The sequence below is a fragment of the Bos indicus x Bos taurus genome, unplaced genomic scaffold (assembly GCF_003369695.1).
Source record: "Bos indicus x Bos taurus breed Angus x Brahman F1 hybrid unplaced genomic scaffold, Bos_hybrid_MaternalHap_v2.0 tig00011622_arrow_arrow_obj, whole genome shotgun sequence".
In the NCBI taxonomy this organism is placed as follows: domain Eukaryota; kingdom Metazoa; phylum Chordata; class Mammalia; order Artiodactyla; family Bovidae; genus Bos; species Bos indicus x Bos taurus.
Genome location: NW_020867858.1, coordinates 120,771 through 135,050, shown reverse-complemented (window position 1 = coordinate 135,050; position 14,280 = coordinate 120,771). Strand labels below are relative to the sequence as shown.

The window sequence follows — 14,280 nt, the reverse complement described above, 5'->3', positions numbered from 1 at the left end:
GATGCTAAAGCTGAAACTCCAATACTTTGGCTACCTCATGCAAAGAGTTGGCTCATTGGAAAAATCTCTGATGCTGGGAGGGCTTGGGGACAGGAGGAGAAGGGGATGACAGAGGATGAGATGGCTGCATGGCATCACTGACTCGATGGACATGAGTTTGAGTAATCTCTGGGAGTTGGTGAAACAGGGAGGCGAGGCATGCTGTGATTCATGGGGTCCCAAAGAGTCGGACAGGACCAAGGGACTGTACTGAACCGTATGGTTAGGATACAATTGTTTGCGTTGTTTCCTTTTATCTTCATTTCTATTTCATCTATTATTTATCTGTCTACCAAATGCAGAACTAGCCACCTACAATTCACCCCTTACGACAGCCTCACTGGTGTCCAGACATTTTCAAGTGTCCTCTGGGGAAAAAGTCACTCCAGTGGTCTATGACATTAATTGCCAACTTCAAATACTACTCACTATTCAAATGAAAGACACAGAGTCTAACAGGGCTGGGGAGAACTTCAGCCTGAGAGGATTTGGAAATCCATCTGAAGGTGAAAACAGACTCGAAGTTAAGTAGAAGAATTAATAATTAAAAAGTTGACAGCAAGTAACAGAAGGTAGTGACCTAGTATGTCCCCTGAGGAAATATTTCTATGCAGCGTGTCCTAAGACAGATGGGGAAAGACAGACCAGCCTGACTCCATGAAATCACGTCCCAGGTTCAGAAACAGGAAAGCTCTCTGGGGTGACAGTGGAAGGAGCTTGCAGGGGAGGGAATGTTCCAGTGGAGAGACCCCAGCTTCTGAGAGAAAACCCCATCCTGACATTTTCTCTCCTGCCCTGAAAAGTGTCCTCTTGTTTCCTGATGAAGGCGGGTGTCCCCTGGTGCTTGGAGCAGCCCTGAAGGCAGTGTTACGAGGCTTGGGTCTGACTTCTTCCTGGACCTCCTGGGACAGCAACACAGGGTTGTGTCCTAGGTCCTCATGGAGCTAGATGAACGTGTCCTGGGTGGAGAGTGGTTTCTGGAGAGACATGCTCTATGCTGTGCTATTCCCGGGACCAAAGCACCCCGTCACTGCAGCTCTGAGTCTTAAGACTGAGGGCTCCAGTCCCAGCAGCTCTGTGTGGTGCAGAATCCACAGACACACCAGGTGAGGAGAGGGCCTCCAATGGTCCTGGTTCGACTCCCGCCCCAGCACCTGGGACAGGACACCTGGGAAGGAGAAAGCATGAGACCTCTTCACAGAAGTCACTACATCACTCACCTTCCTCAGACGCGGGAGATGCTCACAGCTCAGAGATGCCAGCAGGACGGGGAGGGACCAGACAGATCATCTTCCTTTGGATTAAAGCTGACTTTCAGAGGACTAGGTGAATGAATATAAGAACTCTGACTCCCAAGGTGACAAGGATGCCTTTACCACATTTTACTCTGGCTTCCTGAAATTTGTTTCTCAACAAGGTCTTGACCTGTGGGTTTCTGTGTCCACCCTTTCCTAGTTTTATCAAGACACCTAAGTCAGACTAGTGAGCACACTTACTCTGATCACCCTCAATGTTGGGGTCATTTCATTAAACCTGCTGTCTCCCAGGTGCTTCTGATCTCCCTGATGTCTATTGATCAAGAATCCTTGGGAGACAGTCTAGCCAGGACCCCCTGAACTTGAAGTCTCCTCATGGTCATTGTCCGTCCAGTCAATCTCCTTCTTGTCAATAAATCTCCATTTTACCATCTGTATTTGGAACTCAACCAAGTTTCCAAGGCTACCTTAAATAACAGAGATTGAGATCTGAATCCCATCTTAAAAAATGGTGTTTATATCTGAGGCATCAATGTCAAGCTCACATGCCCAGAAGTACCATTCTTGCCTGAATGAACCTTTCTGAGAGAGATATTTTCTATTGAAAGTTAGCTTGCCGCAATGGGTGCTTAGAAGCACTAGCCTGTGCGTGAGGACTACACACGGGGTCATTTTCAAGAGGGAAACTGTCAACTTAGGAGCACAAAATGTGAAAATACCTCAGTAAAGTGAACACGAAGGAGACTGATTGACATGATTGGATGAAACATGAGGGAATGGGCTTGACTGCCCTCAAGTAGAAACATGTGTGTGTTTGATGATGTAAAGGCAGTCCACATTGTAAATGTCCATTAATGACCGTGAAACGATGGTATATGTTTTATGATGCTAATAGTAGCTAAAAAGTAGGTGAACTTGCAAATGCGGAATCTGAATAACGAGGATGTCTGTATACGCAGTATTGGGGCTCTCTGTGCTAGCACCTCTAACACTGGACACGGCAGAATTCTACCTGTTTTTGCAGTTTCACTGAAAGAAGGAGAGTGAGTCTCTTCCTTCCACATGTAAAAAACAACAAACATTGTAGCGACTGAAAATCTCCTGTGTCTTCTCAGAACCTTCATAGATTTCAAGATTCAGACTCACCAGGAAAATGGTGATGGGCCTCAGGGCTATGCTGAGATCCTTTGAGAAGACAAGTAAACCAAAAAATTGTCCTTAATTCTAAAGTATTAAATGTGTATGTATAAAATCCATTTTACTTCAACAGGAAATTAAAAGTGCAAAAACATATGCATATTCCCACAGTATGCCGAGGGTGACATAAAGCACAGCAGTGAGACGTTAGGACACAGAGGAGGGTCTCTGGTGGACTCCTGGGCAGGAAGAGGAAAGCACAGTCTCTCCTGAGCATCCCCTCCAAGCCCAGGGCACCTGCTCCTGGGCTCAGCCCTGTGCTCGGTGTGTCCCACAAGCCCCCTGGTGGTTCAGGGGCACCTGGAGGGTGGCTTGTGGCTGGGCTCACACTGAGGTCCCCTCAGTGTGTCTCTTGCACAGTAATACACAGCTGTGTCCACAGTGGTCACGGAGCTCAGCTGCAGGGAGGACTGGTTCTTAGACGTGCCCCTGGAGATGGAGGTGTGGCTCTTGATGGAGGGGCTGTGGTAAGTGTCACCATTATAATATATGCTTCCCATCCACTCTAGCCCCTTCGCTGGGGCCTGGTGGACCCAGCTCTCACCATAACCACGTGATGGAGTAACCAGAGACAGCACATGTGAGGGAGACGATCTGCGAGGGCTTCACCAGGTCTGGGCCCGACTCCTGCACCTTCACCTGGGACAGGACACCCGGGGACAAGAAGATTCAAGCCCAGTCAGTCACCTGCTGTCACAATCACCCCCACAGATGCGTGTCTGACGCCTGACCTTCCCCTTGGAGAACTGCCCAAGGCAGAGGAGAAGACTGCAGAGTCTCATCTTCTACACAACAGCTTGGCCTTTACTGAGACCTTCATCCTGTATGAGCAGACAGTGGTGAGCTCCCATAGCCCAGGGGTGGATTTTTCCTTGGAGGTTGAGGAGGAATTTGCATTGAGGAGCTCTATTCCTGTGAATACAGAGAGGCTGTGGTCACACTCACCCTGGTCATCCCAGGATCCCCGTGGGTGCCTTCTGAATTTACATGTTTGGCGAGCAAGGGTGGGAAAGCAGTGTGTCTATCAGATGGCTTGGAACCAGATCCCAGGGCAGGTCCCCCTTTATGAGCCCAGAGTCTCCATCTTGATGGCCCCCACCTCCTGACCCTTGCCCATCTCAGCTCAGCCCCTCGTCCTCTCAGTCCTTGGGTCTTTCCTCAGGGCTGAGCCTAGCACAGCTCCTGCTTCCTTTCGCTGTGGCAGTGACGGTCACTGTGATGGGAGAGAGGACAGATGGTGGTGGGCTCCACGTTGACCCACGGACAAATCCACCTGAGGACCTCTGTATTTCCCCGTATGAATGATCCAGACATAAGCTCAGAATGGGGTGTGGACTTCAGAGACGTTGAGGCGAGATGGTATCACCCTGATTGCCCTCACCTGGAATGTGTGTGTGTTGAGTGACTCAGTGAACTGGCCAAATTCTCAATGTCTATATAAGGACACAAGGCAACAGTGTTTATGTTAAGACGCTAATAAAAGCTAGCATGTAGGTGAATTTGCAGTACAGAACCTGTGAATGATGAGAATCATTGCATATGCAGCACTGGGGACCCCTGACACTGGAGCCTTAGACACTGCTTGCTCCAGATTCTACTTGCAGTTTGACAGATAGAAGGAGGTTGAGTCTCTTCCTTCTTCATGGACAAAAACAAAACAAAGATTAAAAATGTTTAAATATCTTAGGTTTCCTTTCAGGATAGTTAATAGTTGAAAATAACATGAGAGGCAAATGTTTTTACTGAGTTCCTTTGAAAGAAGAGAAATGAAGGTGAAAAATTTTAGCTGTTTAGTATTATATGTGTGTGTGTGTGTTTGCATAAAGCTATCCTTGCTTCAAGGAAAAATTAAAATATATATAAACACAGTTTTCTGAGAGCGACATAAAGCACAAGGAATTACCAGGACACAGAAGAGGGTCTGAGGTGCAGCTCCTGGGCAGGAGGAGGAAAGAGAAGCTCTGAGGAGAATCCCCCCCCAGGCCCCCCACCGCCCAACGCCTCTTCTGCACCTGCTCCAGGGCTCAGCTCTGAGTGAGTACTGCGCGCCCCCTGGTGGTCACGGGCCCCCATGCAGGGAGGTTTTTGTCTGGGCTCACACTGATTTCCCCTCACTGTGTCTGGTGCACAGTAGTACAGTAGTATGTGGCCGAGTCCTCAGTTGTCACGCTGCTCACTGACAGAGAGACTTGGCTCTTGGAGTTGTCCTTGGTGATGCTGAGCCGGGATTTCAGGCCTGGGTTATAGCCTGTGCTTCCACCAGTGTCTATACCACCGAGCCACTCCAGCGCCTTCCCTGGAGCCTGGCGGACCCAGCCTACAGCCTTGTCGCTCAATGAGAATCCAGAGACCGTGCAGGTGAGCGAGAGGGTCTGTGACGGCTTCACCAGGCTGGGGCCCGACTCCCGCAGCTGCACCTGGGACAGGACCCCTGTGGAGAGAGAGAAGCACGGTGACCCGTGGGCTCAGAGGCAGCTTCCCCACGTGCCCATGTCTGACCCAGAGACACTCACCTCTGGGGGCTGAGAGCACAAAGAGGAGGGTCCACAGTGGGTTCATCTTGGAGCAGATGAGAGTCACCACTCCCACAAGTCTCTTCAAGCCTCAGGAGGAGCCTGAATTTAAGGGAGCTGGTGCTGTGTTTCTACCCTGTGACTTGAGTGGATATTTGCATACAGGAGGGACCTCTGTATAAAAAGCAGAAAGCAGTGAATAGAGGTCCTGTGTGTTGGGCTCCCCCTGTGAGGGGGTGCTGTCTGTGGCCTCAGAGAACTCAGCCCTTCCTGGGATCCCCCTCCCCACACCAGGAAGACTTTGAGGAATGAAATGATGAAGAAGGGCTGGTCAGGAAAAAAATGCTTCCAGGGAAAATGGCAGATTTGGGGAAGAGACTTTAATCCCACGAATGTGTTTTCTGTTACTCAACAAATGCCCACCACACATTCAGGTACCAGCCATTTGTTAGACACAAACTTATTTTTTTTTTCTTTTCTCATTAGCTGATGTTTACTTACTCCATATACAAACATCAGAGAAAAATATACAAGTAATAATCACACTGAATTCAAGTGGAGTTGAGTACAATTTAATGTCTATCAGAATTCCTAAAGCATTTATATTTTCCTTTGCTTTCTTGACTGTTTTTTCATCTTGAACAGCTTAAACACCTCAAGAATCAATCTAGAGGAGGTTTGTTCATAGTAATTAAGCGCAGTATTAATTCTGTGGACACAGTAGACATTTGTGCTGAGATGCTCGTCTTCCCAGCACGGCTGACTTGCCCAGTGGGCTGCATTTTCCTGTGCACAACTGAGTGTCTGCAGGAACTCGTGAACCTCAGCATCTCTTCCCTGAGGGTGGACACTGAGGACCCCAAGTCTGCTGAGGAGTGGGGACAGACAGCTCCTGGGAGCTCCTTAGGGCTCCGCTCCCCCATCTCCCTGTGGCCCTGCGGCTGTGGCCTCACACCTGCATTTCTGTGTGTGAGGATGTAGACTGGGGCTGACGACAGTCACAGCATGTGTGGATTTACAGCGGGTTTGCCCGGGGTGGGGAGTGCTGTCATCATGTCATCAGTGGTGTTATCCCTCCTGGAGCAAAAAAGACCAGTGTGTGTCCCCACTCTGACTGACGCCCTGTCCATGTGACCCTGGTCTTCTCCTGCCCTGAGATGTCACCCCTTCGGGTCTGGTGCAGGTCAGCTCTTCCTCGGCACAGGGATCTGACCTGTACACTGACTGAGAACCTACTGTCTATGAAAAGGCCTTCCCAGTCTGGCTTTGGCCACAGCAGTTCTGCATGAGCATGTCTTTTGTGCCAGATCCAGTTTCCTGACACCTGAATGTGCTCTGGGGAGAGGCCCCACCTCCTTGTGCCTCAGAGCTTGTGGGGTCACCTGTGCCCGATGCTGTGCAACACGGTCAAGACTCCTGAGGGTGACCCTGGAACTGTGGCCTCTGGCATCGAGGTCACTGAGCTCCTACATGTGTCCTCATCCCTTGGCTCAACACCTTCATCCATCATCAAACCCAGTGGAGTCTTGTGGGGCACGCCTAACAGGCTTTCCACTCTTCAGCAGTTTCTCTGATCTCGTGATCCCACTGGACCACCTGTAAAACCGAAATATGCTTCTCATCTCACGGGACTGGAAGGCTGCAGACACATCCCCACATCCACTGCCAGTTGGTTTCTATGGGGTTTAGTTTATGGCATCAGACGTGGGATCCAGAGAATCCCCAACAACTCCTAAGCCATGAGCAATCAGATGCTGGTACCCACTCTGACTTACTGAGTTCAGGGCTCTCTGGATGAGAGTGGTCTAATAGCTTTGTGTGGAGTCTTTAGGGTTTTCTATCTACAGTGTTCTGTAGATAATGAGAATTTTGCCTCCTGTGGTAGAGAATCCACTTGCAATGTAGGAGACCTGGGTTGACTCCCCAGGTGTGAGATTCCCTGGAGTTGGAAATGGCAGCCCACTCCAGGATTCTTGCCTAGAAAGGACAAAGAAGACTGGCGAGCTACAGTCTCTGGGGCAACAAAGTGTCAGACACGACTGACTGACTAACACACTCTTATCTCTAAACTCTATGCCGGCCCAGCAGTTCTGAAACGAAAGCTGACAGTGATACAGGCCTTCTTCAAGAAATGGAAGGAAAGAATCCAACTTACTACCTACAGAAATTAGAACAGAACACCACAAAAGCACAGAGGCAGTAGTAGGAAGGAAAGGACAAAACAGTGCAGAAATTAACAATGTTGAGATGAACACACACACACACACACATGAGATGAACACACACACACACACAACAGCAACAACGATCAGTTAAATCAACAGCTGGTGTTGTTGTCATTGTCGTTTTTTCAAAGACAAACAAAACCATAAGTCTTTAGCCAGTCTCCAAAGGAGGAAAAAGAATTTACTGGAATAAAATTAAAAACAGAAAAGACATAACGCTAATACCTCAGAGATACAGAAAACATATGAGATTATTACAAAGAGTTGTATGCCAACAAATTGGACAATCTAGAAGAAATGGACAAATTCCTAAACTGTAAACCCTGCAGGACTGAATCAAGATGGAGGAGACAACATGGAGAGAATGATTGTCGGTGTGAAAATTGAATTTCGTCAGAGTAATTTTAAAATCTTCCAGGGAGCAACAGTCTCAGAACAGAAAGTTTCTCTAGGGACTTTTATAAAACATACCTTTGATGAATTTAATGCAAAACTTCTCAAAATCTATGAGCAAATCAAATTCAACAATGAATAGAAAGGATCATGCACCATCCTCAATTGTCTTTTCCTTGAAGGTCACAGCAATGGTTCAAGATCCAAGCAGCAGGAAATAGGCTGGTGAAAGTGCTCAGCTTCAAATATGCACCACCTCCCACAAAAAGGAGTGGAAAGTAAAGGGGCAGATCAACAGCCCCAGAGGCTGGAAGAGGAGCCAAAGAAGATTATTCCCAGACTTTGGACTTGGTAGGGTTTGCATGGATGGATTTAAACACTGTCGGGGCCAGTGGGGCCTCCCTGGAGGCTCAGCAGTGAAGAATCTGCTTGCACTGAAAGAAATGCAGGAGACTTGGGTTCAGTCCCTGGGTCAGGAAGATCCCCTGGAGGAGGAAATACCAACCCACTCCAGTATTCTCGGCCTGGAGAACCCCATGGACAGAGGCGCTTGGCAGGCTATAATCCACAGGGTGGCAAAGAGTCAGACACAACTGTAGCACTGAGCACTAGTGCACACTGGGACCAGGGGTCCTTTCTGACTTACATTTATCCTTTTTACGGAATGAAACTCCTTGTAGCTGAGATATGCCTGTCTACGTGTTGTATTTTAGAACACAAATCCTCACGCATAGCTGAGTTAGAGGACTAGATTTGGGACTTGGGGTTGATGGTATTTAGACCAACTTTGCTCTACAATCTTTATTATAATTGCCATTATAATTTAGTGTCAATTCTTAGGTGGACATTTGGGAGGTTTTCTGGGATTTGCTAAGTGTAATGGGCCTGTGGGAAGGATGTATTTGCAGGGCTGAAGGTGGACTGTGTTTGAATCATTCATTGAGTCTCTGAATGTCATCTAACATGGCATTGGGGATTTTGGAAAATGTGACTGATTGAGAGGTCTGCTTTTCCTGGATTATCATGTGGCTCCAGTTGAAACCACAAATGTGTTCATCAGAGGGAGGCCAAGGGCATCTGACCCTGGGAGAAGTGACCACTGATGGAAGGTGCTTTGCTGGGCTGTGCAGATGAAGGAAGTGGCTGAGAGCCAGGGATGCAGGCAGTGAAGCTCTAGACTGGACACGGCAAAGAAGCAGATTGTCCCTGACTTTATCCTTTCAGAGTGCAACAGGAGCTCAGGTGGGCTGGTCTGTGAGCATGCCTTTATTTTCCGCAGTCCTAGAGGCTGTAAGCCCCAGATCAGGACACCAGTGAGGCTGCTCTTCTGGTGAGGCCTCCTTCCTGGTTCACATCTGGCACCTTCCTGCTGGGTTCTTCCCTGGTGGACAGGGACAAATATGTTCTCTGGGGATTCTTAGAAAGACTCCAACCCAGATCATGAGGACTCTCCTCTCATGAACTAAGCATCTGCCAAAGACCCCGATTCTCACAGCATCCTCTTGGGTGCACAGGACTTCCAAGCCTGAATTCTGGGGGCACAGATCATTCAGACCCTGAGAGCCTTGGGACTGTGGTCCTGTCGCATCTGGATTCCAATCCAGTGAAACTGATATCAGACTCTGAACTATGGACTGAAAGGGAATGTGTGTGTGTTGATTTGAGCCCCACACGTGTGGGAAGTTGGCACAATGATCAGCAGAGTGATATAAGCTAGAACGTGGGTTTCACATCCACCAGTGTCTCCCACACGGCTCCCACTTACTTGGTGACCACAAGCACTGCCCCTGGGGACAGGGCACTGCAGGCCGTGGTCCCTGGGAGGAACCATGTGCTGCCACAGACTGAGGGACCTGTGCACTCCTCGACCCTGACTCTATAACCCTGCTCGTGGCTGTCTGACCAGATGCTATGTGTGGGCTTCTTGGCAGAGACTGGGAAATAGAAATTCACCCTTGGGATCCCCCAAGGACGATGGCACTTTTCAAACTAAAGAATGAGCCAGAGGACTTGCCAGGACACTCTACAGAATAAGAACCCCATACTTGACATTAACCAAGTATTCCCAGATAATGCCTCACCTAACATTCCCAAGAAGAATGAGGCTCTCAATACCCCTGCTAAAAAAGGAATAAAAATCCATAACCCATTGGAGAGAAATCTTTATCTTGCATCTTTCTTTGAGATCTTGCTCAAAAGCACCAGTGTCCCAGGAGAGCATGATCTGATCTCTCAGATTCCAGACTCTTGGTGATGAGAAGTCAGGAAAACCATCATTTTTCTCCTCTCCTCTCCCAGCACAGCACCCTGCCCCTCAGGATGTGGGTTTTCACAGTGTACCTCACACAGTAATAAACAGCCGTGTCCTCAGACCTCAGACTGCTCTGCTCAATTTAGGCTGTGTTGGTGGACGTGTGTGCAACCAAGATCACTCTGCTCTGGAACTTCTAGGTGTACCTAGTTCCACCATGTTGAGGGTCAGTCCATCCATCCGTTCAAGCCCTTGCTGAGGGGCCTGTCACACGCAGTGCATGTAGTCGGTGAAGGTGTATCCAGAAGCCTTGCAGGACACCTTCACTGAGGCCCCAGGCTTCCTCAGCTCAGCCCCAACAGCACCAGCTGCACCTGGGCGTGCACCCCTGTGGACAGGGGACAGAAGTGCATGAAGCCCCTTGACTGGACCCTGTCCCTTCCTTCACTGCAGCACTGGGGTGACCCTGACCTGGAGCCAAGGCCACCAGGAGGAGGACTCTCCAGCTCCAGCCCCTGGTGAGGCCTGTGCTCCCAGGACTGCTGTGCAGAGCCGGTGTTGCTCTGGGTGATGTTCTCAGGGCTCAGAATATCCATATTTAACCTAGGACACCTCAGGTCACCTGCATGTTCTAGAGGCTGAAAACTTTACACTCAATACACGGGCGATATTAGGAAGGAGCAGACTTATGATCCATGGCCACGCTCAGTGGGTGTGTGTCCGTGTCCTCATGCTGTTTCATGGCGTGTGTCCTGCCAGGTCCCTGACCCCTGTGTACACAGATCTCTTCCACTGAGGGACCCGCCCCAGAGGACACAGTCCCCATTGTGAACCAGCCTTTAGTGCCACAGAGACATCTTCACCTCTAATCAGTGTGTTTCCCCAAAGTCAGCCACCACTGGGTATTCACATACACACACACACCTCTCACAGAGACGCACCTGTCAGACAGACAGACACACACACACACACCTGTCTCACATACACACACATAGCTGTCACACACACAATCAAAACTGTCACACACAAGCACTCACACCTGTCACACAGACATACAGACACACACAGTCACATAAAACTGTCACACACACACAACTGTCATACACAAACATACCCATTCACACACACAGACACACCTGTTACACACACATACACCTGTTGCACACAAAGAGACCTGTCACACACCCAGACATGTCACACACATACAGACACACCTCTCCCACACATACACACCTGTCTCACACACACACATCTGTTATACACACACACACACCTGTTGCACACATACATGTTACATACACTCACCTTGGTCACACAGACATACAGGCACACATACACATGTCAAACACACCTATCACACACACACCAGTCACATACACACCTGTTATACAAACACACACCTGTCACGCAGACATACAGAGATATATACTCACAAACACTTTCACGCTCACACATACAGACACAAAACCAATCACACACATTCACATGATCAGATGCACACATAAACACCCTCACACTTACATATACACACTCACATGCACACACATACACTCACTCACTCATATATATACACACACACAAACATGCATACTTACACACACTCACACACTCACATACACACTCACAGACATATAGACATGTACTTCTCGTGGCCTCACTGAGCTGTGCAATCCCAACAGTCCTGAATATTAAACGTCCTTGTCCAATCCTTGTCCCGCTAGTTATTGTTTTTACTGAAAAGAGAAGACTCCATCTCTGAGACTCCCGGCCGCTCCTCACATGCTCCTGGGCAGCAGCCCTGCCCTGGTGTCCTGGGCACCCCCTGCCTGGGCTCACAGGGCAGTCCTAGCGGTGTTTCTGGTCTGGTATTAAGTGGCTGTGTTCCATCTTCAGAGTATTCTTCTAGAGAGAGCATGTTCTTTTAATCTTCTCTAGAAAAAGCCTTTGGAGAAGGAAATGGCAACTCACTCCAGTGTTCTTGCCTGGAGAATCCCAGGGACGGGGGAGCCTGGTGGGCTGCCATCTCTGGGGTCACACAGATTTGGACACGACTGAAGCGACTTAGCAGCAGCAGCAGCAGCAGCAGCAGCAGCAAAAACAGCCTCAATAAACACATGCACTCTGTAGAGAGACCCCAAGGAAGGAGTTTGTGAGAACACCTGGACGTCGCCGCCCTGGGGCTGCAGGTGCACCGATGCAGTTGAAACTCACAGTGAGTCCAGAGGCTCTCGAGGATGTGGGGTCCCTTGGCCTCCTGGAGCCCCCCATGGGCTAACATCCTGTCACAGGATAGCTTCAAGCACAAGCACGGGGCTCGATGCCCACTCCACCTACTGTTCACTCCTGGGCTCACCTGTTCTTGCAGCACCTGGACCCTGCAGGGGCCCCACAGGAAGGTCCAGATGACCCCCTTGATGGAAACCAGTGCAATCGCCCCTGACAACTCACAGCACAAACACCTGAGGGGCTCCTAGTGCCGACACCTGTGAGAGGAGACACCTGAGACGCTGGGGGAAGACGAGGCAGAGCCCTTGTCAGCTGACTCAGGGGAGGCTGCCCTGAGGGAGTGCTCACCCAGGGAATGGGGTGGTGAGCATGCTCAGTCACCTCAGTCGTGTCTGACCCTTTGAGACCCCATGGACTGTAGCCCACCAGACTCCTCTGTCCATGGGATTCTCCAGGCAGGAACACTGGAGTGGGTTGCCACAACAGCACCCTGCAGAGAAGCTAGGTCAGCCGTGTGCATGTCCCCTGGCAGGACATCTCTTCAGCAGGACGGCCTCGGGTTGCATCCATCCTCAGACTCCATCCTGCTTCTCACCGTCCCTCCTGACCACCTGCCTGAGGACTTCAGGACCTGAGGTCATTGGGGAGACAGACCCACTGCTGTGTCAGCCTTGTGTTCTCCAGCAGGACCCTGTGACAAACCTGCTTCCCCCTGTTCTGAGTCTCTGATGGAACCTTCATGAATATTCCTGAGCACGTCAGATATCCAAGAGCAGGAGAGGGATACTGGCCATGTCGATCAGGCAGGAGAGAGCGGGTCTGAGGCCAGTAGTGAGGGCTCCAAGCCTGGTATCCAGCCATGGGTACCAGAGCCTCAGTGCCCTGCCTCCTAGATGGCGTCTGGCTGTGGTCTCTGCACACTAGCTCCCCACCTCAAAGAGGCTGCATATCGTACCTCAGCCACTTCCCTGGAGGTCCCATGTGGGTAGGGGCTACATGCATTGTTGAGGTTGAACACCCATTACTCAGGGGATCTGGGTCTGGACTCTGAGCATCGCCAGGGTTTTCAGTATTGGCCCGTCTGCATAATACTCCCTCCTGGGCTGCAGTGCCCTGGTCCAGTCCCTTCTCTTAGCCATGAGATATGAAACCTCTGTAGGTCCGCAGTAGACAAGAATTTCTGTTCACCTCCTTGGAGAAGCTGGGGGAAGAGCTCTTCCATGAGGGTCTGCATGATGAACCTTCTGGGTAGGTGTTAGCATTTTTCAGCGTTTGCCTTCCCCTCGTCCGTCAGGTGTCCTGAAGGGATAAATATGAACACTCACCTTGAAGATCTGGATGTTTCTGGAGTTATATTCCACAAACCATGGACTGCGACCCCAGGATCTCTCATCCTCACAGTGGTTATTGCTGGTCCTGCAGGAATTGGTAGTAATTACCCTGAGGGTGCTCCTCCTGAAGCTTCACTTCCATGGGCACGTCTCACCAGGACTGTGGATTGCCCACCTCTCTGGTTTTGTGCTGGGGGATTTCCTTACAATCTGAGGACTCTGTTAGGTCCAGGGAAAGTTTTGGTGTTGAGAATTTCCTTGCTTTAATATGGAAATCATGGTTTCCACACACACTACCTCTTGATGCAGGAACCAGCAGGTATCAGCTGAGGTTGTCCTTGACCTGGGTGGCGAAGGAGAAATCGAATGTCACTAAGAGTCAGAGGAGCCTGGACAGACTTGACCAACATACAGAGACAGGGATGAAGGACTCAGCAGGGCATTTATCTTAGGATCAGATTCCAAAGCTCTTCCAAGAGGCTGGAATTCAGAAAGCACCATGGTGAGGAGATTGTTACGTCCTGGTGACCCAGTTCTAGTCAGAAGGCAGGACAAAGCGCCTCTCGGTGATTCCGGGTTCCTGAGGTAATTTCAGAGGAGCCGTCCCCCTTCTCCCAGCCCCTTTTCATGTCCCCGTGTGACCAGGGAATGCAGTCATCACGTCCGTAATGAGGGGTTCCCCTGGGGGAGGGGCTTACATGTGGGTGTGCCATGTGGAAGGTTGTTCATTCTCTCCAGGTACTTGAACTGCTGACTTCACCAAATCCGGGACCACCCACATCTGGGCTCCTCGTTTCATTGGCTTGTGATTTTTCTCATTGTTGGGCTTCCCCGATAGATCAGTTCAAG

At 49.9% G+C, this 14,280-nt stretch overlaps 1 gene segment (V, D, J or C); it reads right to left on the bottom strand.

Annotated features, from left to right (window-relative positions):
• Positions 1–4,588: 4,588 nt before the first annotated feature.
• On the bottom strand, positions 4,589–5,115 carry LOC113889217. The segment is given in 2 exon segments: positions 4,589–4,923; positions 5,006–5,115. Coding segments are annotated over 2 exon segments (366 nt in total).
• Positions 5,116–14,280: the final 9,165 nt, after the last annotated feature.